Below are 27354 nucleotides of genomic sequence, written 5' to 3'. Positions count from 1 at the left end.
TAATTTCATTATTATCTAAAAAAAAGTCTTTCTCCTTAAGTAATATTAATACATCTAAAGTAAACATATATAAACCAACAAATGATATCTTACTAATATATTTTAGTCTTTTTTTTTGTAACAAAAGTTCTTGCTACGATGCTCATTTTCATAATAAATATAAAATTAAAAACTATATTATTTTACTACATTATATATACAAAAAAATTATATTATTTTACTACATACATATTGTACATAGGTATGTACATATATATGTAGATATAGAACGATGTTTAATTACCTAGTTAAAATGTAAAAATTCACAAGGCGATAGTCTAATTGAAACCTTGTTACATAAATTATAAATGTATTTCCATTGCCTTGAAAAAAAGGATTGCATTCTTAAAGCAAAGAAATCCTACTTTACATTGATATAAGTTTAACCTGATTCGAACCATTTACGCTATAGCTCCATCTCTGTTTATCTCTCTAAATAACGTGTATATAAATCTTACGATTTCGTAACGAAATATTCTTTCTATCGCACGCGACAAAGTGAGTCAATAGCAAGCGCAAACAGAAAAATATCAAAAAGAAGACAAATGCACGGAACAAACAGATAAGTTGGTGACAATCAGGGAAGCATTCCATTTTTCTTACTCATCGTAGTATGTTACTAAGCTTTTGGTCGCCACTATCCAATGAGCGTGAGAAACACTGGCACAATACATATGAAGGCGTATCATTATACACGTTGCGTTTGTTTGGAAGCAATTGCGAGTCGTGACTAACAGACAGTGACGAATATTGGACTCCTCGGGAAAGAAACAGTCGATCGATGGCCGTGTGTTCAAAAAGGTCCGATCAAACCGTTATTTGTCGGTGAGTATCTTTCAAGTGGTGAACGGGTTCCATTGTGATAAAAACAGCAAGCGAGCTCTCTTACGTTAAGTCTTGGTATTAGTAGCCCTGAGCGACTTATACCGCGAGTTCTGTGTGAGTTAATTACCAAAGTAGTGTATTCGTGGAATGAGATACGAATGATATTAAGCTTAGTGTACGTGTGAATCTGTTGATCGATATCACGAACTCGATACTTTTGCTCATTTCACATTGCACAAACTTCTATTCTATGCCGTGATTCCACGCATATGTATATACGAGTCGCGGTTTTTGTTCCCGGATCATGCTTATATTACGTATAAAATTGCATTCCCAACAAGACCTAACCTCTTTCTAAGAAATATCGTGGCCACTCGGAGCAACGTTATCGATTCGGAACACGTTGATTCTGATCACGTCGGCGAAACAAAACGAACGAACTCGCGAGAACATCGATTGGTTTCTCCGGTATCGAACTGCAAGTTGTAATTGTCCGACAACTGTTATATCTCCTTTAAGCGGCAAATGACCTTCAAACGAGTAAAGCTCTTTAAGACCTTTTCTGATGTGTGAGGTAGTCTGAACCGACAACATCGATTATCTACAAGCTATCAGTGAACTTCGTGGAAAAACTGTCGCAACCAAAAAATGTCGTCCAAAATAGTTACAAACGAGAAAGTGACTTTACGAAAGAAAAAATGTAAAATGAAAACAAATGGATCGACTGCGATAACGTGACAAGCAGCGATGTAGTATACAGTGGCGTGGTGAATATTTAGAGGAGAAAGTCATTATAAGCCAAAGCAAATATCGACTGTAAATATCGATTGTATGTCACCGTGTGTACGATGTGTCAATGTGTGAAGTGTGTATTTGAGGTTAGATCACCCATTGATGGACCACGTGCGGCTATATGTGCATGGCGCCAATTTTAAAAATGGTGAGTCCACTAATGTTACTTTTAACTAAAATTTTTATTAATTAAATTAACAAAACGCATGGATCTATCTAAATTAATATATTTTACATTATTATTAATTCATTTACCGATTTATGATCTCTGTACTAAAATAATGTTAAAAGCAGATATAAGGATTTAAAACTAAAGCTTCTCAATGCTAGAAAGAATAAATGAGGTAAATAATAAATAATAATAAATACTAAAAGAATATTATAGAATTATAAAATATTGAATATTAAAATATTGATGAATTATAAAATATTGATCTACATTTATATCGTTTATTTTGAATATATATTTTAAATATTGCGTTATCTTACATATTTTGCAACATGTGATTTATATATAAAAAAATTAGTTATTGAAAAGCAATATAGTTCAAATCTTTTCTGCATAAATTCGAAAGAATAGAATTAATATACTGTTCACAAATTTGATATGCAATCAATGAACAGTGAAAGGTAATGAAGCGGAAGAAACATCAAGGCGCTGGAACATTTCATCGTTTTATAGTAAATGTGATGTGAAATTGAAGAATCGGTATATGTATCTATTTACATATGTAGCTCATGTGGCACTCAAATATCTATATGGAGTTCTTTATGTCGTTGGCCATTTAAATAAGGTTGACTTAAAAAGTACAAAGAAGCAAGAGTTACGAGATGTGACACGATCAGAAACTTTATACATACTGGAATATGAACAGACTTGTATGAAATTCTATCGGTTTAAGTTTACATCGAATTCGTCAAATTTATTAGATAAACAGATTGTATAGAATAATATAGTAGACTCACAAACATACCATTTTTTAAAAATATATGATTATTTGTTATAATAAATTATTTTAAAAAAGATAAAAATGATGGTAATTTTTCAAAATTATAAGGATTATTTTGAATTTTATTTTTAGTAAAAGTTAATAAATATTAATATTGCTTTTTTGATAATTGAAAGTAATAATAACACAAAATTTATATCGTAATAAATTGTATAATTAGTTTTTTAATTTAATATGTAATATATTTTTAATTCTTATGCTAATATGTATAACAGCTTCAAAATATGTTTATACATGAAACATATTTTTGTTATCAATATTAAATATATGTACATTAAATCTTTATTTTATGTTTCGATTAGTAATATGAGAATAACAAATCGTATAATAAAAATTATAAATAGGTACAAATTATAATAATACATTATAATATTATAATAAAGATATTAGTATTGTAATAATTGTATTATAGTATGTATTTCTATATTTAAAATGGTACATTTTTAATAAATAACATAATATAAATAATTTTATTTTTCTGAACTCTCTGTTAACCAAGTTGCTGGATCTTAAATCTCTAAGTGTACTTATCACGTGATATCGATATCATAGATTAATTTAATGTTATAAAGTACTGATAAACAATGATTATAATTTGTCATGACTAATACCTATTATAGAGATATTAAACTTCTCGAATTCAAAATTTGTATATTTGTAAAAATTTCTTTATAGATGTAACAAATAATTTTAGAACAGATTTTTTTTTAATAAATAATTAATTTTTTACATACGAAGTGCCCCACTAACAATAGAAATCTGAAAGTTTCCATTGATATTATTTCAACATTAAAAGGAGTAATAAATATTTGGAATAAATATTTTTCTTTAAAAATCTCTATCGAAACAGATTTTAATATTAGTAACAAATTAGCTCTGATATTAGAAAGATTGTTCTTATCATTACCAAATGCTCTTTTAGTTGTTCTTTTCTTACTTTCAATATCAGCAGGAACAATTTAAATTTCATTATACTCCACGTACACATAATATTTACTTACAAACATTTGATGTTAATAACTGAATTATAAACCGATTACGTGCAGAACATTTAGTGGGATGTGGAATTAGGTTACACATTATTAATTATAATTTATCTAATTGTCTACTGTATACCACCAATATAGAGCAATATCCAGCAGATTACGTACTCTGCTAAGATATTATACCAACTTATTACAAAATATTAAAGCGAAGTACATATATAGTTATATCTAATATTATATATTTTTTAAAGAAAAGCATAATTTTTATGACATATTGAAAATTCCATTCATAATTTTGTAGAGCTATATTTTTTAACTATAAATAATGTTATTAATTTATTGTAAACATAAATAAACTAAATAATGGTTTTATTTTAATAGTTCCTATAAAAATATATTCTGCAGTAATCTCTAATATGCTCTATCATCTAAAAAATTAAAAAAGAACGATTATATTGAATACTTCTAAAATGTGAAGAAATTCCTTTATTTCGCGTAACAAAAATAAATAAAATTACATTTAAAAAATGTTTATTTCTAGATAGGTAACTCAAGTCTTATGTTATCCTATGGTTCACGTACACTTTATTAAAATAATAATCGGGTTATACTTAAACCATGTAATAAGCTTCTGATCATGAAAAGTACGAGTATTACATACTCTGCTTGCGTACAATATTCGTTTTAATAGGATTTCATCTGGCAATTTTAATGCCGTCAAGCTTAAGATGAAGCTGTGCTCTCAAGAAATGCGGCTACTACTCGCTTGAATACACATCACCTATCAGTTCCTTTGATCATGGCGTGTTACAACAATGTGATAGTGTGCATTAAAGAGATTGATAGGCGTTAAAGTAAACAAGCCTAGTTTGCTAGACCCTTTTTAATCGATTCTCAAACGTAAAAAAAGAACCCCTTTTCGTAAGGTCCACCGCGTGATAAGTGTGGGCTTAAATCACATTATTCAGAAAAATATTAAATTAAAGACCAAGAGTTGTACAATATTAAATGTCATATTCCAATTTTCTTGAGATTATGCAACTAACAACTGAAACCTGATATAAGGTAATCTGGTACTTCAATTCGCTGACAATTACATAAAACTTAGATAAGAAAAGATTTAGAAAGATCTACGTCCAATAAATCCTTAGTATATATTATAAAGTAATTCTCTATGAACTTTTGATATATAGGACTCTTGTCTATGGAATGATAAAATAAAAAAGTAAAATAATATGAAGATAACTAAATACTGAAATTTGTTGGTATATAATTAAATAAAATTTAGATATGGAGAGATTTAAATAAATTTGTAGAATAGCTTCTACCGTTATAAAATAATTTTGTATTAGATTTGGCTTTATACTACATTTTTCTTATCGAGATAAAGTAATGTGGGAATTGTAAAATAGTAAAATAACATAAAAACAACTAAATAATAATATTTGTTCATAATTGAATAATATTTAGGCAGAAAAATGTTTAAGGTAGATAGAATAATCTACTGTAATGATAAAGTAGCGTTATGAAATAACTTTATATAAATTCTCGCAATTACGTTTCTCTATTTGCAATAACAATATTAATTAATCCATATTTTAAAATTGTATTAAGGGAGTACAAAACCATGCGCCTTTAAAATATCGAAATCTTTTTTTCCTTGCATTTTTTACAATTTGATATTTGTATAATACTTTGGTAACATGATATTTTGAAAACCTAAGAAAGGGCGATTATAAGACTTAATACGAATGCATTTTTTTATTTTAGAGAAAGATTAATTTAAAACCTTAAACGTGTTTTTTTCGAAACTATTTTTTCCTTGCTCCCAGTAGATTTCCAAAACTCTTCAGCTTGAATTTTTTACACGCCATCCTATATTATCTATCTTATAATACAATCTAGGTTGTAGTTTATAATTTTTTTGATGTTTTAGTCCGTTGAATTTTTATACATTTTTATAAATATTACAGTCAATCGTTTTCAACGAGAAATAAAATTTGTTCGTTAATAAGTATTCGTTTTCTTATTTTTCAAAATTATGGAAAAATTATACACCACATTGAAGATAATGAATTTTTGTATATGTTCGCACAAAATTTTTTACTTTTTTCAACCCAATCGCATTTGTTGCTGTGTGCAAGCGAACAAAGTTCCGCTAGATATGGAATCAGATAATGTTGTACCACTTCGTCATTTTGTAATTTTGTGTAATAAAATAAATATGAATGTAGAGTTAAGATGTTGCTTAAAGAAAAATATAAAATAAGATCATAATATGCACTGAAAATATTTTTAGTAAAAATATAGAAACACAAATATATAGGAATTGCATAATTCTTATTGTTATTTTTTTTTAATAGGAAAATATTTCTATTTTGCTTCAGTCGTAAGTTTAATGTGAGTCAGACTTAATGTACTATTGTCATAAATATTACTTATTTACAGAGCGAAATGAAAGTCAGCTAAAGATATTTTCTGCTTCATCAATTTCTTTTTAAAAGTAAACTAAAATTGTAGATACAAATATTCTAAAATTCAATTTAAAGAAATAAAGAATTATGTATTGTTTTAACAGGTGATAGTTAGCTATCTTTTTAAAAATGACAGAAAATGTAGCTTTTTTTTAGAACATATGTACAATAGTTATCAAAATAAACATTCAAATCTGATATTGATTCTCTTCCAGATACGAATGGTTTCCTGTGTTATTTTTGTAGCAGATGTTCTTTTTAATCCACCGATAAACCTTCACTAATCTGTTGAAAAGATTTTCAGTCTTTAAAAATGCTGCTTCTATCCCAGTTTTTTGATAAACTGTAAAATTAATTTATAAACTTCAATCAATTATTCATTCAGAAGATCTATATCAATTGCAAAAGATCATATTTTTAAAACTGTAATTCATTTACATCAGTAAATCTTTATTAAACTACAAACAAATATTGCTTAAAATGAATATGATTATAAAAGGGGAATGTTAGTTATAATTAAAGAATATTTGTCATTAATAAAAAGTAACGAAGTTAATCATAAGAAAATAATATCCTTCAGATATTTTTTATTTACTTAAAAAATATTATATTTCATAAAAATTAATCATTTCTTGAAGTCAATATAATCAGATAATTTAATTTCAAATATAAAGTATTTTTAAAAAATGTATAGTTATGGAAACTGAATCGAAAACTCTACACAGGAATTTGAAGTGTAAATTCAGGGTATTCGTGATATTCTTCCATTTAACTCGGTAGTCTTCATGATAGTATAATTGTAGAGTATACACAGCGTTAAAGGATCGATAAATGTATTCACGGGTTAGGATTATATGAGTTCATTGACTTCACTTTCATTTATAATTTATACCCTACATCATTACTTTCTACTCGATTATTCTGGAAAGCAACTTGAGCTTCATCATTGAAGATTTAATGCTTTCATATCATGCATTATAGCAATGATAATGTAGTAGAAAAGATGTTCAAGAGGATTGAACCAATAAACAGAAGTAAAATATCTAATTATCTCTTTCGTCGTAAAGATAATAAAGTAACATTAGTAGTATGTATTGCATATACGTACATAATTAGCTTTAAGTAATTTTTTGCGTTAATTAAGAGTTCCATTTGATTTTGTTTATGTCAATTAAGATATCTTTTCACCTGAATTTGAGAACTTTAGAAATTAAACGTATAAATTTAATAATTATTCATAAGTATATTCTGTACGTTGAATTCGGTAATTTTTTAACATGTTGTAAAAGTCAACATTTGGGATAACTTCTTCCTTTCATGAAAATGTTGGACTCTCTTAGTTTTCAAGATATTCGCGAAAATCTATCCGCACGAAATTCGCTTTACGATAACCGGATAAAATAACGCCTAACCTAACCTAATTCTTATCTTTTGTTTATAGTTTATATAGCTTTGGGTTAGGTGCCATCTTATCCGGCCACCGCGAGATGGCCAGCAATCCATCCGCATCCACTGTCACGGACGCACGATTATAAGCAAAATTTACCGTGTGATGCCGATACTGCTGACAGTTTTTTGCAAATATCTCGCATATTTTCGCATCTTGCAAGTAAACTAAGAGTTTGACGTTTTCGTGACAGGACAAAGTTGTTCCAAATGTTGAATTTTATAACATATTAAAAAATCATCGAAACTGGTGTTGAGGATAAACTCGGAATAATTACCATAAATTTTAATAACTCTTCCAATGCATCATGAAAGTATTTAAATGATTTGTTATTAAAACGTCAATTGCTATTTTACTATAAATAAATTATCGATGCTCTCGAACCAAATCAAAATGTAGGTAAAACACTGTTTATATAATGTTAAGTTAATAGAAAATTATAACTTCTGTAATTTTTTTTTATCTTTTGTAAAAAGTTAAAAAAGTTATATTCATATTAATGCATTGTAAAGAAAATTATACCAAAATTTCTTATGAATAAATTGCTCACAAAGTTTCTCTTTGAGAAATTAAATAGAACGCATTTTAATTAATGAAATGCTTAATGAAAATTTTACTCGTTATACATCACATTATATCCAATTATATTCAAGTGAATTTTTCATTGCTCATGAGAGAAAAGATTATAATTGTTTGTAATTCCTCATTCTAATGAAAAAAGTATTAATACTATAAATAGATTATTTAGTGACTAAACAAAACGATATATGTATGATAATACAAATAATGGAGACGCAAAGTAATATTCAGAAATATAGACAATTGCATTTATCTAATCTTTAACATTCAACGCGTATCATTGTTTTAATAAGTAAAATGATTATTACCTGATTTGATTAAAGCGTGATACCTATATAGAATGAGTCACTAAGAACTGTCACCTGAAATAACTCGTTATCTACTGACTTAAACAAAAATTATTTGAAGTGAAGTGAGCCTGGTGAAATATATTTTGATTTTTCGGTGCCTCGTATTTTCTGAGATATCAAGGTAACCTTGGATTTTCTAACAGTCGCCCTAACCTTTTTTATACTTCACTATAGCCATTAAAAAGGTTACGATTATGAATTCAACTATCTATAATAAGATGACCTTTAGTTGATCTTGAGCCAAAAAACGAAACGAAAATTTGTGAAAAGTAACTTACTATCAATGTTTGCATTTAAAGTAGATGTTCAAAGTTGTGGCCGTTCATACGTGTGTCGACATTTTCCCAAACGGCGCGACGCAACGTACTGTCGCGTCGGTACGAAACACGAACGGCTTGCAGTGTACCTATGAGACATAATTCACTATACACCTATTTTAAACGGAAACATGGAAAGTAAGTTACTTTTCACAAAATTTCATTTCGTGTTGAGATACAAGGTCAACTAAAGGTCATCTTATTATAGGTCGTTGAATTCATAACCTACAATGGAGTATAAAAAATATAGGGTGACTGTTAAAAAATCTCCAGATCACCTTGGTATCTCAAAAAAATATAAGACATCACAAAATCAAAATAGGATACATACAAATGAGAATACTTGCATAATAAATAATTTCACTTCAAACATTTTTTGATAAAGTCAGTAGATAAAGAATTACTTCAGATGATATGTTGTACAAATATTAAATTAATGATACAATTATACAAAAAATATAAAATAAAGAAATACATTCAAATCATTTAAGGTTTTAATCCTGTTAATACCTGGAATTCTAAATCTTTCACCAAGTGCTGTGGAAATGTTCATTCTTAAAGTTATTAACGCGTTTTTAACAGTTCTAAACTCTACAGATATAAAACGACTGAACCTTGATACCAATTTAAAAACAACTTTGAAATGATCACCGATCGAATGATCATTTTCTTCTCTCGCTAAGTTATTCCTCTTTTAGTCAAACTTTGTTGCAATATCAGAAGTGAAAAAGACGTATATATTTATATCTACATATACAATAAATATATTTCTTAGTATCAAAAGTTACCTAAAAAAATATTTAAGTACCTTTCGTTACTATTTTTAATTAATTTCAAATGTTATATTTCTCATTTATGTGTGTTTTTATAGTTGAACTAAACTTTTGAGATGTATAATATTTTTTTAAATATTTAAGTAAAAGTCACTAACTCGAAATCAATATTTTTGAACCATATAACAGTAACACACAATAGTTCTTACGTCATTCTGATTTATTTTCTGCATTTTAGGAGATAAAATGATTTTTGATATTCATTTTGATTTTTGATTTCATCCACTAAATATTACAACGAATAATATACTTTGGATATTTTATGTACATATTTTTACATATTCTATGTAAAGTATTCTATTTGGTATATTTTGCATCTTCAAATTTCTTCGCACGTTGACTGCCACTCGTGTTATTAAAGAAATGTCCGTCAGGCCACGCGTACAGCAGTACCAAGCGTTCTCTGCTAGGTGCTCCCATCGGTATTTTAGTAATACGAGTCGCTCAAGCGGTGGTCTCAAGAATGATCTTTCGTTTCGTTTGTTCGCAACGTTAAAACCACTAGCTGTTGTTGAATATAACGAAGGAAAGCGTGGTATAGATTATTTCGACCAAATGGTTTCTTATGCCACCACAATTAGAAAAGGAATAAAATGCTACAGAAAACTTGGCATTCGATTCCTTCTGGGAATTTCTGTTGTAAACGCTTTGACGGTTTACAAAATTGCAACAAGGAAAAATATAAATATTAGAATATTTAAACAATTATTAGTTGCAACATTATTAAGGTTGTCTGAAAATACAAAAAATCCTTGTCTTCTACGGAGTCGACATAATATCGCCGTTCGGAAAAACGATTCCGGAAGAAGCATTAGACGCGCGTGCAAACTATGTTATGCAAATAAAAGACGTCGAATGGACCGAACAAAGGCACAAAAGTATTTGAAGAAAACAACAACTTATTGTCCAAATTGTCTCGACCAACCTCACCTATGTATAGAATGCTTTAAAGTTTTACATTCTAATAATTTTTTTAACAAACCATTTTCGTATTTTTATTTTTTAACAATTCAACTATTATTACAATTAATTGTTAATTAGCAATTTATTATTGTGGAATATCTTTTCAAATACCTACGACGATCCTTCGCAAGTAGTCAAATAAGCGACACCTGAATATGGGTTACGTGGCCGGACCAGAAACTTTGCTGACACCCGAATACGGGTATCGTGGCGGTCAACGTAATAAAAGCATACACATCCGCAACCTAATACTACATGTATGAGTCATTTATAATAAAAAAATTAAAAGTTCCAACGACGAAAGTGAAAAATATATATCAAATCATGGTCTATTAACGACGCGGAATAAATTTTGTTTTCGATGAAACTGTAATTATTCAGCGAAATATATTTATACAAATATATCTGCAAACCTTTGGTTTTGACTAAATAAATTACACACTGCAGCACATGTATACGAAACATATTACGGGTTACGAAATTTAATAGATTATGTGGCTTTAAAATATCATTCGCAATTATTGGATGATACAGAGTATACCCTCAAATTTCATTTATATTTACAAACATATAGAACATCGAAACATGCAGTTTTCTATTGGAACAAACATTTCATTTAAGAACGAGTGCAAATGATAAACACTGAGATTAATTCTTTAACCAACGAATACAAATTTACCACTGATTTATTCTTTAATCGACGAGTACAAAATTTATAATTTATAAAACAACGACTAATTCTAAAAGGACAACATATATACCATCAATAAGTAGGACTCACCATATAGATGTCGTCCAGCAATGAATCTTGTATGCACGAATTTATTCTAATAAACTTTCATCGTCTATGCTTTAGTCCCGTAGTAACACGGCAACACGTATGATCCACACAGAAATATGAATTTTCTTCGTGGCAATGTTTCACAAACGATAAGTAACCGGTTCACTGCCGTGAGTATTCGCATCGACATTCAAAGTGAGCAACGAGAAATTGAACGGATTCTTCGCGTTCTCTATCGTGCATTTTCACTCCTACGTACAAACTATCATCTAATTCTTAAATGTGCTTTTATATTTCCGTCTCGAACCGACGTAGCAAAAGGCTCTACACATGAAACTATTCGATAATCTAGAAGATTAAAAAGATGTTCGTTGTTCTTCTTGTGATGAAGAGGAACATAAGTCTGATTACATAAACGCGAATTTCAACTTATTCGAATAAATTGAATAAACGCCGCTTCAGGTAATTAAAAAATCGCATAACTGGATAATGACATTTTGCCGGATGACGAGATCGATATTCTTCAAGTTTCGATATATTAGCGAATTAGGTATAAGCAGCATGATACTTCCGTCTTGTGTAATATATATGTAGCTAATTATTTCGAATGTTGAAGTATATTTTTTTTTAATATGAATCGTGAGATTTATTTTATATTTTTTGGTTGGGATTATTTTATATTTATTTGAAATGACCATATTTTTTTATGTAATCATGAGATTTGCGATATTCGTACGATAATTATTAAAATATACTATGTACGAAGAATCAACAATTGTACTAACTCATCTAATTTGATTGTGATCGCTATTTAGTCAATGCAAAAATCAACAAATAAAAAATGCAAATGAAATTAATTTATCCATTAATTTGGTTTCGTTTAAAAATATTAATAAATCGTGGATTTTATTGTCCCCTGAACTATCTTTAAAAATTAAACATTAATGAAAAACAAAAAAATTACTAAAATGTTATATCTTAATATTCAGAATATCTTATTGACCCACATTTCGCATGTTTACAATTTATATCAGTGTTAAAAGTAAATTTTTATATGTCAGATAATTACATACTGTAACATTACGGTACTGAAAAAATTGTTGCAGTAACTCCATTTATACTTTCAGTAAATTGAATTGTCACGATTTTATTTAAACACCGGATGTATAAAATTCAAGCATATGTTCTAAATCAATAGAAGAATTTTGATTTTGATCTTTAAATAACCTCCAGTTTTCTTGTAACCTTGAATTTCAGAAGAATCATTCTGAGTGTACTTTCTTAATTTTTATATCTCTTCTTCGTACTTTAATATTGGTATAAATATGGCAGGATGAGATCATAAATTGGAAAACAATGAAGGAATATTCTGTATCTCAGGCTCAGTTGCTCCACGCCGTTTACAAACTGTTTTATGTTATATTTATTCGAAAATACACCGTATATAAAGTGCAATGCATCGTACCATAAAGTTACGTACAACTATGTGAAATTTCTTTCCACGAATTTGGCATTTTACGAGTTTCATTTTATACCGGTTAACAGTTATGCAAATATAAAGGTTTTATTTACTCAAAAATGCTCGTGCTTGTCGTGGACGATAATATGGAAACGATCGAACGAGCCGTAATGTGCAACTTATCGATTTTACGATTTCGTGTAAACTTTCACGCCAAAAACAGTACCCATAAATATTTTATATATTCATATTTATGAAAGAAGTCATTGAGAAATTTAATTGTAGAATTGAAACTGTGATACTATAAGAAAATTTGGATAAAATCGTTAAAATTTACAAAAATATCATAATAACATTTGCAATAAAATGTTTCCTTGTAGCGATTTAATTAATTACTATTAAAAGAGTTGTCATAAATGTTTTAAATTCCTGTTCATAAAAGAAATCATTGGAAAATTTATTATAAAATTGAAAGCATAAACCCATAAATAAAGAATGAGATTATTAAAAACTGATAAAAATATTATAACGACAATATATTTAATATTATAAAATATTTCTTTTCGTATTATAACGATCAATTTAATCGATTAGATGATCCTAGGTCAGATAAAGTGAATCAATTAGGATCGTTTAACGTTTAATTAGAGTATACATTTTTGTTCATTCAACAGAGCGCACCCTGAGCGTATCTTGTGGTGGTTGAATCCACTTTGAACGTATAACATCGTGTGCTTACACGTTGGCTATAGTATGTATATTCCGATTTGATAACATCAGGTAAATTACTAAACGTGCATGCCTCGCATAACGACAAGCGTTTTCCACAGAATCAACAGGTCGAACCTGAATCAAATCCTTAATCGCCATTTAAATGATATATGTGCACTTTACATATATATGTGCTCGAAGGCGAAATTTGAACAGGGAAGGAAAAAAGGTAACCGTTCGCTCCAGTGCTATTAGGGAGGGAACTTTTGAGTCGAATATAATAATTCACTGAATGCTTTTCAAACGATATCTTTTGTTGGTATACATGATGTACGTTCTTTGATCTATCAGCGAAGATTGTTAAAAAATTCCGCGAAGATAGACATGATATCAAGTAAACTCAAGCATCGTAAAAGTTGTAATCACTGCTTTATCGTAATTTGGGAGAATCTTCGTGAAACAGTGTCGAAGCGCATCGCTATCTTCATTCATCCGTGTCATGCACCCCTTCTGTTCCATACAACCACTCTGTATACATACATATATATCGTCTCCCAATGGCTTTATCCCTCCCCCCTCCCCCCTTCCCCCGCCTTTTTTCCATAGTTCACCCGCGCACTCAATCACATTTTCTCTCGCTTTTACCTCTTTCTCTCTCTATGCGTATCTTTTGTCTTGTATTCCCCTCTTTCCGCTCACACTCACGATACATTATCCCCTATTTCCATTTCTCGCTTCAACTACATTTATTTTCTGTATACTTCACCCAGAACAACGAACATAAAAGATAAAGGAGGAAGTAAAGAAGAAAATAAAATAAAAAACAGAGAAACAGCACGTTCGAACGAAGGAGTGAAAGAAGCATCGACTACGAATGGTTTTCTTACGGTTATCGAAGGATATCCATAGGTAGCAGATTGAATCGTTTGTTGCAAGAACAGATCGAATATGCATGTAGTAAGTACTTATGTATCCGTTTACGTGTTATATAATTTTCCTTGTTGTTGGTTCATCGCTGATCATGTCCTCGGCCACGGTCATTCCCTTTCCTTTTCGTGGTCATACGTTCCCCAAGCAACGAGAGATCGCCGGTAGAGAGCAGAGAGAAGATACGTTTTGCGACGCATTCACGGGACACGTGAACCACCGATGGAAAGGACAGCAGCGACAGCGAGAGACGATGGTGTCGAAAGCGAATGAATATATACGAGTATCAAGATTGAGAAAGACAGAAATGCTCAGGGCGGTGGAGGTTCAGAGAGAGAAAGAAAGAGACCGATAAAAGGAGAAGAAGAGAGAGGGATAGAGGAAGATATATACTGTACACGTCTCTGTCTCTCTCTGTCTCCCTTTTCGTCGCGCACCAAACCGATCGGCGATGTGCAGCCGCGTGCGCCACCACGATGGCCGATCGAAAAAAGTCAACTAAGAAATCGATGACGAAAATGACGACTACAACGACAACAACGATGACGACGAAGACGAGAAAGAAAACGTGGCCTCTCGAACCTATGTCGGCGACGCTTAACGTCGGGGCTGCTCTGGGCGTCGCGGCGCTCACACATCGGCTCACTGAGCTCGAAGTAGGCGACACCGTCGGAACCGAGGATCGCGGCTGCGGCCGACAAGAACCGAAAGAGCAAGCCGAGCTTTCCAGATGTTGTTGCGCACGCGCCCTTGCACACCACCTCACAGTTCAATCAATTTTTAGCTATTGAAATGTCCGTTGGATTTCAGATCCATTACTTTTTCTTTGCCAACCACCAGTTTCATTACCATTTTTTCTCTAAAAAAATATCAATGTGTAAGAATATTATTGATAGCATAATTAATTGTTCCATTGATTAACATAAAACTCAAGTGAGTAAGAAATTAGTTGAAATGCATTTGTGGGATTCTAGTTCAGAGGTACATGAAAATTCTTGTAATGAATGTATGCTTATTCTTTCCTATGTTTTTATTTCTAAATTTACAATACGAAAATTTCTTGGTTACAGAATACATAATTGGTATCCATATCCTTTATATATATGAAGGTATCCTTAAACTAGGAATTATGTTTTATAAAACATTCTTATGTTATATAAAAGAAATGTTACAAATATGTTAATATATTAAAGAATTGGTTAAAAAATTTATATTTTTTTTGTTTACAAGGGCTTAAATATCAACAACTCTATTTTAAAGAGATATAATTTAATATATAGTATAATACGTATATTTGTGTTGTCTACAATTTAATATGTACAATATATGTTGTACTGTACAAAACTATGTAATATAAATTATTAAAATATTAAAAACGTTCTATTCCTGATAGTTCAATTTTACATACTTTTATATTGCATAAGTAAAACAACAATATATCAAATTCAACAAACAAATATATTTTTTATAATTTAATAATTTTGCTAATCATTGCGTCTCATATATTCAGTTCATCAAATCAATTAATTATCTTTATCTTTCTCTGAAATAAGAAATAATAGTCAAGGAGTGCGATATGAAAAATCTTCCACATTTACCGCCTTTCTCATATATATTCTTTAAGTGTAAATACAATCGATCTTCAATTTGATTAAGTGTTATTTTATCACCACAATTAAATTCTTATAACGGGAAACATTGTTAAAAAACATTCAGACTAAGCATAAAAAAATAATTATGTACGTATATGTATACAAGCAACCGTGTGTTGTAATTACTTAATTGCTCGGTTCTGATTGGGCTGTTTTGCGGGGTAGGGATGGCGATGTTCTCGGTTCATGATTTGCGCGCTACATGTTGCTCGACCTCCATTGGCTGAGTTACCTGAAAGGCCGACGAATCAGCCATTTATTTCTAAACCCTTGCTGCTTTTAACCCTCAAAGAACGCCAAATATCGAAATTTTACCGCCTAGAGTTATCGGTAACTAAGACAATTCGTAATATCATTGAATCATATACATGTAAAAATAGTGATAAAAATTCATTAATAAAAAGCTAAGAAGAGGAGGAATATACAAGATGATTCTGGTATTTAGTGTGTGCTTTTAAGTGTAGGATAATAGATGTGAGCTTGGTAACAGTGGGGTGTAAGAGACGCGCTCTCGTGGTGGATGCACCAAATGCCAGTGTCAATATGGCCGTTACCGAGAGCGCAGTATGTGGAGAGACGCGGACGCGGTAGTTTCTTCGGTCTCTAACATGAAGTACACTCTGGTAGGGAAAAACGTTTCTACGAAATATTAACACATTTATTGAAAAATTTCAACAAAATGAATTGTGTTGTGGAAGAGCGGATAAACAGCATGCAAAACGAAAATGCTCGGGTGCAAGGTATGTGGTTATCGTGTTCGTTAAAAAGTGTTTTTCACCGGTTGTTTACGAATGTTTAGCGGCAGAAACACGCTAGTCTTCGCACGCAACCTCCTCGACGCGCATTCGATCGATTTGTCGCTACATTTATTGGCATTGCCAATTCAATGACTACCAACCGAATCTCTAGAAATGCAAATGAAATCTCCAAATAAACGTATACTTTTTGGTGATAGTTTCGGAAATTTTCTGTGAAGAATCAGTCTTGTGCTAAGTGGATAATGCATCTGTGTGTAACACCAGAATTAACCGTTCGATTAAGTTTTTCATCACATTTATTTTAAATCATTTATTAAATACACTTTTAATTCGATATGTTTTCTAATCTCTGTGTGAATACATATTACTTGGTGATATTGTATAATTTTCACAAACATACATATACAAGTTATTTAAAAATAATTCTTACGTCTAATATAAACTTTAAGCATCAATTTGAAAAAATTTTAATAAAGCCATAATAAATTTACTAAACCATAAATATTGTTAACACTTTATTGGATAATAAAGAGAGTGTTTAAACTGCTACTGCGACTTTCAAATGTTAAATTTCATTGATTTCTGTTACTATCATTATCGTCATTTTATATTATTTAAGAACGTTAAATAATTGGTAAAAATAATTCGTTAAATCTTTTCACACTCCTGCATAATTCTATTAATTAGAATTCCTGATATTATTTAGAAAATCCTGCATAAGTTCTATTTGTAAATGTAGCTGAAAGTATTCATTGAGCTCGTGGCATAATATCGTGTATGTACAATAATATCGATAACAAGAAGATATTTTCTATTACGTATAAATTTTCAAATAAATACAAAAATTGATTACACGTGATATGTTACGTTACCGTAACATTGCCTCAATTATTATGTTATATAAGTATATTATGTACATTTGCTTGTGGTATTCTTTTTTATTCGTACTAAATACGTGCGGCATCTGTGTTTAAGCAATTTACATTATGAAGTGAACAAGATAAAATTTGTTTTTTTCGAATGAGTTCTTTAAAGAAAAGTTCAGTTTGGATAGAAAAACTGAAATTTTGTTTTAAACAATAAAAACAAAAAAAATAAAATTGTTTAATGTGTTTAAAAATCTGTTTGTTGCTGTCATAACCATTTACGAAACTATTTTGTTAAACAATTATTTATTTGTTAATGTACAGATACCAAAAAGGAAATGGTTAAAAACAATGGAAGACTAAAATTGAACAATGATGAATCAAAACCATCAATTATTGAGCTGTTTCCTTGGATCCTAGAGTTTAAAAAAATGTGCAGGTGTATACATACAGAAAAAAGTATGGCATCTTTAACAGAACTTATGCAATTTTATGTGAGGTAATGATTATATCGTCATAAGTTTGTATCATCCCCATTTTCAGTTTACCAGTAATGTTTTTTCTGGGAACTGGTTTAAAAATCAGTAAAAGTAGATAACTTAGTTCTTTAGATATTATACATTATACGTAGATATTATTATAAATATATATATGTAATTATATATATAATAATAATATACAATAAATGTATATATATAATACAAACGTGTTTCCTTTATGAACATCAAATTAAAATTATTAAGAATATCTGTAATAGACAGATCATTAGAATGCAGTAGAATAAAATGATACAAAAAATATAAAGAAGGAAGTGGCTATATGATCCTAAATTTAAAAGATATCATTTTTTTAATATTAAATTATGGTCAGTGGAAATATTAGGGAAATATTAGGAAATATTCATCAAATAATTATTGTAAAACATATTGAGAACAATCGTAAATGAAAGTGATATAATAACAATATCAGTATAAAATGTTTTCAAATTATAAGTTAATATAAATAATCAAAAATGTGTATAAAAATTATTAACCATAAAAATAGAAATAAATATAATTTTTACAAAATTACATTACAAAATTTTGAGGTTGTAAGGGACAAAACAATAAATAAATACTACTACAAAAGGGACAATGTAATAAATAAATACTATTACATAAGGAACAATGCACTAAATAAATACTATTACATGAGGGACAACGCAATAAATAAATACTACTACATAAGGGACAACACAATAAACAGATACTACTACTACTACTACTACTGCTACTACTAATACTATAAAAATATTGTTTGTTTTAATTATTTTATATCACGTCAAGGTTACTTTAAAAACAATGTTTATTATTGAAAACTTCAATAACTTCATACAATTTTGTAATCATACTTATTAAACTTTTTATGCTTTCAAGGCATAATTAAATTTTTGTATCTGTTTGATATCTGTTAATATCACTGATACGTTTACATATATATAATATCCGCACTAATTATTTAAATAAATTATTAATGAATTATATATTTAAGCATAAATTTGTTATATATAAATCAAATAATATAAAAAGTTGTATAAGTTGCAAATTTTGGATAGGATAGCAATGGATTGCATGTTGTAAATTTATCAGTTTTATTATATTAAGAAAATGAAAAATGTTTCAGTAAATAATTTGCTTACAGAAATGTAAGTGTCAGTGTAAATGAATGTTACACAAGGCCTTTAAGAGCAGCAAAATTAAAGGATTCTATTAGTGAGACTTTAATGTTGTTCTTATATATTTATCGTGAACTTTCTGAGGTAAGCTTCTTTCTTAATTTTAATATTTTTGTATGCTGAACTGTTTCTTATGTTACTAAACACTAAACAAATTTCACCTTTTAGGATCATGATAGGTTCAGTTATTTAAATAATATGTCCGACTTATTAGCGCTCTATATAGATATGGAATTAAAAGCATCTAGGAAAAGCAGAGAAAATCATGATAAAATTTGTGCAAGGATTACTTCTTGTCTTTATGTTTATCTAGGTATGATGATGTTCACACAAATATTTTACCGCAATTAATTTAAATAGAAATGATTTAAAATGCTGAAATATTGTATGTTATCTTAAAAGAAAATGTATATATGTCTCTTTCAGAACATTCCATGGAACATTTATTAGATACTTTAATCAAGGTACAACTAATGTGTTGCAGTTATCATCATATTTTAGATCCAATTATAACGTAAGTATAAAACAAAGTAAAAGAATTTATTTCTGACATTTTTATTCCATTTTTAATTTGTGAAAATTCAATCAAGAAATATAAATTAGTTTTATCATTTGCAATAGATTTACTGCCTCGGTTAAAAATTTCATATTTGTTTTACTATATTTTAAATTTATTATTAACTTTTACATTTGAGTGAATCTATATAATAGGTAATTATTGCGTATGCTGCATAAGTTACCTTTATTTTTTTCAGTTACTTAGCAAACTATCAGATCTTTTAATACTTCACCAAATAAGAACTTATATTAAAATTTAATTTCACTTTCATTTATTGGTATTATTCTCTATATATATTAATATACATTAATACTTATTATATACATACATACATACATATACACAACTATTTTCCTTTTTAGGAAAATAATAAAAAATATTCCCATTCACCCAGAATCTAGTATTATGTATATTCGTTACTTTTTTATTTATCGTTTGTGGAGAAAAATAAATGAAAATGTGGCTGTAAAAGATCAAATAACAGCTGCTGCAATTGCATCTCTGGGGCCATTGCCATCTACATTCTCATCAAGTATATTAGAAGATGTATTGCCAAAAGTGCCAAAGAGTCAACCAAATTCTACAAAAGCTCTATTGCAGCATAAATTTGATATAAAAAAACATTGTGAAATGTTTGCACAATATTGCAGAAAAAGCAATGGAAGTGTATACCAGGACGGAATTGCAACTCCCATTGATTCGTCCAGTAGAATTAATTCAAAAATGGTATTTATCTATATACTAATTATTTCTTTTCATGCACATTTGTTACACACATTTGTTGACACATTTATAATTATTAATCATCACTTTCAAATTGCTACCAAAATTATTTATAACGTTTTCCAAACTATACTAATTACTGCATAAAGTTATTTTTATGTAAATAATAAAACTAGTAATTAATCTATGAAAATTCGATTAATGCGCACATAAAGATAATATAACTTAATTACGACAAAATTAATAGTAATTTATGTTCATGCACGTCAGTCGGAAGATATGGTTAAGAAAGATGTAGAATATGTAGATAATAACGTAAATTCAATTATATCAGATAAAAATAAAAAAAATGAATCTATTTCTTTGCTAAATACTTTTAAAACTTTAAATTTGGAAGAACAAACTAGTTTTAAATGTTTAGGTACTTTTTCGAATAATATTTCTACGGAGCATGTTAATTCTAAAACAATTAAATCAAATAAAAATCGTTTGCGGAGGAAATGTAAAAAGTCCAATGAGATTGTAATTATTGATTTAACTAATGATATAGTGCTCGAGAAATGTATAAAGAAAAGAAAGTCTAGAAAACTACCATGGTTAGAAGAAGCAAAAAAGAATATCGATTTAAAGATAGTAAAAGCATCACACAAGAAGAAAAGGCAGGAACATGTTGGGCTTACACATCCATCGAATACCTCACGAAATATTAGTCATCGATCGGAAGATTCCTCTCAATCGGTATGTACCACGAAAAGTCTCGGTGAAAAAAATGAAACTAATGCATGCCGAACGGTTGTCCTTAAAAATGATGAAAATAAGATGGAAATCGACAAAGAGTTAATAACTTGTACAGAAAGTATAAGAAAATCGATTGGTACGGAAGTCAATACTAAAGAAGTAAATGTTAAAGCATCTACAATGATCAGTAAAACAGTTCTAACCGAGATACTCCCGCTAACGAAGCAAGTATCAAAAATTTCAAACAGCGTTGTTAATGGTAATTGTTTAAGTAATGCAGATATTTCGAATATACAGAGCGACGAGAAGGAGAATGATAGTTTTAATAAACAAACTGTGATCAAGCGATTGACAGAAACAGACGTTTTCTCAGAGCCTGAAACACGCGAAAAAGTTGAAAGTTTTAAAAAAGTCTGTGATCTAGAAACAGAATGCCCAGGTGTAAATAATACCACAATTTGTACTCAGTATAATTCCAAAGATAACGCTGATAGTTCTAATCGTTCTAATGTTAATGTAATTAATGACGAGGTAACTGAAAGGGTAACATTGTCGGAAAACTTAGAGCTCGAAAGGAATAATCAAAATGTCTCGAGCGACAAAATGTTAAATAATACTTGTTTCAGTGAACGTGTTTGTAAATCTGACTACTCTAACAGGACTGTTAATTCCGAAATTAGACACGAGGAATTAATTACGCCGCAAAATAATGATAGAAATGAAACAATCTCTACTGGAAGAATCCAGAAAGTTGAAGCTTCTCCTATTAAAAATGTATTAGATTATGAGGAGAAGCAAGGATCATCAGGTATACTTGTCGAAATTTCGACAATGCAAAAGAAGTTTGAATCGCGAATGGAATCGAAATCATCAAAGTGCGTAAGCAGAGCGAAAGATAAATTCTGCACGCGACCAGAATTAGAAATCTGTAGTTATGATGAAATAAACGAGAATATAAGAGAAAATAAATCAAGCATCGATAACATTAGAGAATCTATTTTCGAATCTTATTCTACGGATAAGAAAGATATTTCTAATACAATTAATGCAACGTGCCCGAATGAAAATATTGAAAATAATGAAAATTCTTGTATCGATACAAACTTTAAGGAGCCTGTAGGGGACAAGTGCGATAATAATATTGGCAAATATGTTAATAAGGAAGATGTTCCTTGCAAATCTGACAAAGTGTCATCAGAAATCACGTCGAAGGAGTGTAATAATTTATATAAAGTAACAGAGGAGAAAAATGTGTGTACCGTTGCCAAAAATAAATATATCGTTCAAGATTCTGAATTACAAGACAATATCGATGGTCTGTCGTTGTTGGCGAGTGTTTCACAGCATATACCACATTTAAAGCCTGAATCCGACGTAAAATGCGACCAAATAAAAGTAAAAGATTACGCATCTTTGAGGTATGCGTGTTGCAATCAAATCACTGATGACGAGACTGATACAAATGATTCGTCAAATACCGTTTCCCTATTACTTGAAAATCCATCCGCAGAAATAATCAATAGAATCGTTGGCATTTATCCCGAGGACACCATAGATAAAGTCGAGCTTCGAGTAGAAGTAACATCTAACGAAGCAGAGAGTGGAAACGGTGATAGCGAACTGTGTAAAGTCATTTCTCATCCGGAAACAAGCATAAATTACGACACGGACGCGCTGACGCATAATTTCGCCCCCATTGAGAATAATGCGCAAACCGTGAAAGAGAATACAAACGTAATACTAAACGGAGAAACCATAGTTTTGCTGCAAAAGTCTCCTAACAGTAATCTGTATATTATAAACAAAGCGGTTGAAAATTCGGAGGATCACACTAGTGACGAGGAAATCAACAGGTTAAAAGAGAAAAATTGGATATCTCCAACTGAAGATTGTGGACAATTCGAAGCTATAACTTCTCTGGACTATGCATCGTGTAACTTGGAATTAACTTCGTACAACAAGGAATTATCGTATCAAGAGAACAAGTGTTCCGTAGAAGGGATCAAGATTGAACCGGAAGATAAGAATTTTGCAGACACGAAAGTATATTCAAAAAAAGCACCGCTATCAACTGACATGCTTTCTGTCAATTCGCAAATGTATCAGGAGGTAAACTTGATGAGCAAATCGATGGAAAAGCGGAAATCAAAATCGAATCTCACCTTCCGACAAAATATCAAGCAAGAGTTCAATATCTCTAATCACATCGCGCCGAACTGCGCGATCCCGGGATTCAATGGAATTCACTCACATCCACACGAAGTTAATGCTCAACATCCCTTACATATATCTACCACTCATCCAACTACCTTACCACCGATCTATGGAAATTGTGCAGGCAATGGGGAATTATGCGTACCATATCATAAACATTGCACCTCAGTATCGTGTAGTTTGCAAATTAATGCTAACACTTCCCTTCATTCGCACGCGAAATCGGGTAGTTCATGTGGAAGATCGCATTGCTCCTGTTTAAATTGCACCTACGATATCGTCGCGCATTGCAGACAGTGTATACATCCAGCGACGGATACCCACGTGTCTTGTATCGAAAGTAGTCCGTATTTTTTGCCAACGCATTCGTCAGTACAAAGCCCTGCCGTCCAAGAGCATGACAGAGCAAAGAATGAAGTCGTTATAGAAAAATTATACGACGATCAATTATTGTGTAAAATAGAGAACAACCTCTTGCAAAATAAGTCATTGGAAAAACTGGGAGTACAGTGCGACTCAGAAAAAGGAGTGTTTAAAAAAGATGCAGAGAATAAGTTGCCTTTAAAGAAAAGGCTGAAGGCGCATGCTATGGCATATGCGGGCGCACCTATAAAAACTGAAAAAATAGACAATTATCCAGCTATGCCTATGATGTCTATAGCTGCTTTAGAAGCGTTGGACAATACACGGAAGAGGTCTGATCAAATCGTTAAATCCGAATACGAATTGTCTCTTGCGAAAAAGCAGGAACTGCGTGGTGACTATCACTGCAATTCGCATTTGATAAGAAGAAATTATTACAAAGATGTACAGGATACCGAATCACATCAGAATCTGGCGAACGAAAATGCAAGAAAGATCGAATGCCAATTTCGACCGACAAATGATCAAACTAGTAATACTATATATCAAGAATCTTGCCTTCAGAGGACAGTTAAAACATTCGCGCAACAGGAAGAGATGAATCTATTAGACGTGACGTCGATAAAGCGATTTGAGATAGAAACGATAGAGCAAGAAGGAACGTATAAAAGGGTAAAGAAAACACAGTCGCCTCTACGGCAAACGAGAAGCTCAAAAAGAAACGTTCCTAAAGTAAATTATTCTTACACCGATGTTGATCCAGAGTGGAATCCGTCCGGTGAGTCAAAACGCAAACGTAAAAAGACTAGTCGATGATCGATACCACCTCATTATGGAAATTCGTTACTGTAAGAAATTTTTCTGAGATTTAAATAATTAAGTGTACATTACTCCTACAAGACTGTGGCATCATAAACTTGTAAATGTTGTATAAATGAGAAGATAAATTATCCTGGGAAGATATTTACATACCGGCGAAGTGTATAGTACAATGCTCGAAGATCAATATTAGCGTAATTTTTTTAAATTTTTAAGCAGCATCATGGAAGATATTTACATTTTGTAGATTGTACGTATATTTTGTCGGACACAGACAGTTTCACACTAAAACAATAGAAAATTCTTTAGTGTTCGTAATTTACTGTGTATAAAACTGTGCAGTATTATACTCCATTTTATTAGACTACCAGTTAATTTTGATATAATTCTTCTGATTTTAATTAAATTCAGTATATTTGTAATTATTTAGAGCAAAATTTTGTCATTTATAACGTAATTAAAATCTTTTATATGAATCGGAGAAAAATTACTTTTGTATATAATTTTGTAAATATATTATAATCCAAAGTAATTGTATGCAAATTTTACGATTTTATAACTCGTATATAAAAGGTAAGATAATTTACGTTAACAAATAATTTTAAATATATTCTGCTAAGCTACATAAAACACCATGAGGTACAAACAACTCGATATTTTTACATAAACTAATAAAAGATATTCTTTATCAGCTTTAAAATTAAATTTTCTGTGAGATTGCATGCATGTATGTATTCACAGCATAAAATTTTATGTAGCAAAGTATGAATTACCGCAGTGCATAAAACTACTACTAACTTTAATCTCTTTGACATTCTAAAACATTAGATATTATATTTTTCAGTTTGATGGAACAAAATTATTTAAATTCAGAAAAATGAGAAAAACTGGCTCATGACAACATTATAGTTTAAAAGAATTTGGATAGGTAAGATTAAAAATCAAATAACATAATAAAATATATGTATATTTAGATATTCTCTTTTCTAGCCTATATAAAAAAGTTGCATGTTAAATAAGAAAATATTTTACTATAGAAGTTTAACATTTTCTATTCCAGATTAATTATTTCCTCCAGATTAATACTGAAAAATTTCAAGCAACTGCTTAATTCGCAAAATGTGATGTCAATAAATTTGCCAAATAACATAGAAATAATAGTACCGTCATACAAAAATAGAACAGGAAAAATGAACTTCCTTCAATTTTTTAACCTGTCCTTTTAATACATATACAGCATTATTTGTTATAGATATACCCTTAAAGATCACAATGCAAGTAACATAGCTAGTCATCACTTTTTAATTATGATTTAAAACATATTTAGTTTAAATGTTACTAAAATAAAACACGAAAGTAATATGTATTCAAAAATTTCAGGTTAAAATCGAAAACATCACGAAAAATTAAAAAAATGTACTTAGACTTTGTATACTTACCAAAACGATAGAGCTTTGTTACACGAAATGTCATTCAATACGATACTCGAATTTATAGCGCCTTTACATAATTTATGCTTTAAAAATTTAACATATATTTTAAAAAATTATTCGATTATTTTTCTCAAGCGTTTGGATAAAGTACATATATCTCGCTGTACAAATTCTAGATTTAAAAAGAAGGAAATGTAACTTTTGGAAGTTAAACTTTAAAGAGATTAAAGAATTCTAATAGTTAATTTACTTTTCTTCGATTATTATTTCTCATTTATATAGAACACATATATTCACTCGTTTGAAAATACAAGGTTATTTGCATAGTTCAGTGCCATATTCTTGTGTTTGATATCTGTGATTATTAGCTGACTAATGCTAAATTAGTAATGTGTTTTATTGTACAAAAAATGTATTTGATTGACTACTTAAAAACTATCCGTGAAATTTATAATTAATCTAAATTTGATATTTATAAACATTTCTACATAGAGAAATAATCATAATCAAGACAAACTACTTCGCAATCCAATTTTTTCGTACAAATAATACGAAATTTCGTTTCGATTACAGAGATTATATAGGTAGTAATAATTTTTACGATGTATAAAAAAAAGACATGCGATATTAATGCAGCAGATAAACGTTTATTATTGCTTCTTTATCGTTACCATTTATTTTTTCAAAAAAAAAGTCTGATAGGTTTAAGTTAACGTAACATAATTCGATATTAATTATTAAAAGCGCGATTAAATGATTGCCAAATGTTTCTATTTATGCACATGACCATATGGATAGTTTGCTACTAAGAAAATTATCCTAAGCGCCAAGCATTTATTAGCAAAAGTCTGATATCCTAAAATATAATTTAGAGTAGTAACATTACATCAAATGCCTCATTCATTCGTGTTCATAAAAAAAATTGAGTACTGTGTATGTGTAGAACATTATGTCATAATAATGAATAAACTTGTATTTACATACATTTGTAAATTACATGCATTGCGCAGTGCATAGACTGG

At 29.8% G+C, this 27354-nt stretch overlaps 2 protein-coding genes across 7 annotated transcripts in view; one reads left to right on the top strand and one right to left on the bottom strand.

The window, feature by feature from the left end:
- Positions 1-14569, bottom strand: part of LOC117237065 (histamine H2 receptor-like) — a 362177-nt gene extending 347608 nt beyond the window's left edge. Inside the window, 2 exon segments of the mRNA XM_033500679.1 lie at positions 11397-11561; positions 14454-14569. The gene's annotated coding sequence lies outside the window, so the exon portion shown is untranslated.
- On the top strand, positions 690-27354 carry LOC117237049. Of its 6 annotated transcripts, XR_004493938.1 has the most exons (9): positions 16825-16885; positions 18094-18268; positions 19450-19567; positions 19652-19796; positions 19910-19997; positions 20405-20768; positions 21036-24858; positions 25744-25827; positions 25960-27354. XR_004493938.1 is itself a non-coding variant. In XM_033500633.1 (7 exons), the coding sequence occupies exons 1-7, from the start codon at positions 1759-1761 to the stop codon at positions 24894-24896; spliced, it is 4797 nt and encodes a 1598-aa protein (XP_033356524.1). In that variant the 5' UTR covers positions 690-1758; the 3' UTR covers positions 24897-25365. The 6 variants fall into 6 exon arrangements, 5 of the variants coding, with proteins under 5 accessions (XP_033356524.1, XP_033356527.1, XP_033356525.1 ...); XM_033500633.1 differs by lacking the exons at positions 16825-16885; positions 25744-25827; positions 25960-27354 and adding an exon at positions 690-1804 and having other exon boundaries at positions 21036-25365; XM_033500634.1 differs by lacking the exons at positions 16825-16885; positions 25744-25827; positions 25960-27354 and adding an exon at positions 14399-14523 and having other exon boundaries at positions 21036-25365.

Source organism: Bombus vosnesenskii, unplaced genomic scaffold (genome assembly GCF_011952255.1).
Source record: "Bombus vosnesenskii isolate JDL3184/JDL3185 unplaced genomic scaffold, Bvos_JDL3184-5_v1.1 scf7180000013355, whole genome shotgun sequence".
NCBI classification, from domain to species: domain Eukaryota; kingdom Metazoa; phylum Arthropoda; class Insecta; order Hymenoptera; family Apidae; genus Bombus; species Bombus vosnesenskii.
This window is presented reverse-complemented; position numbering and strand designations above follow the sequence as displayed.

Excerpts from the sequence above, each read along its gene's own strand:
- LOC117237049 (XM_033500632.1), top strand. The coding sequence starts at position 16,825 with ATGAATTGTGTTGTGGAAGAGCGGATAAACAGCATGCAAAACGAAAAT. Across the intron at positions 18,269-19,449 it reads CTTATGCAATTTTATGTGAG|AAATGTAAGTGTCAGTGTAA; the intron begins GTAATGATTATA and ends ATTTGCTTACAG. Across the intron at positions 20,769-21,035 it reads GTAGAATTAATTCAAAAATG|TCGGAAGATATGGTTAAGAA; the intron begins GTATTTATCTAT and ends CATGCACGTCAG.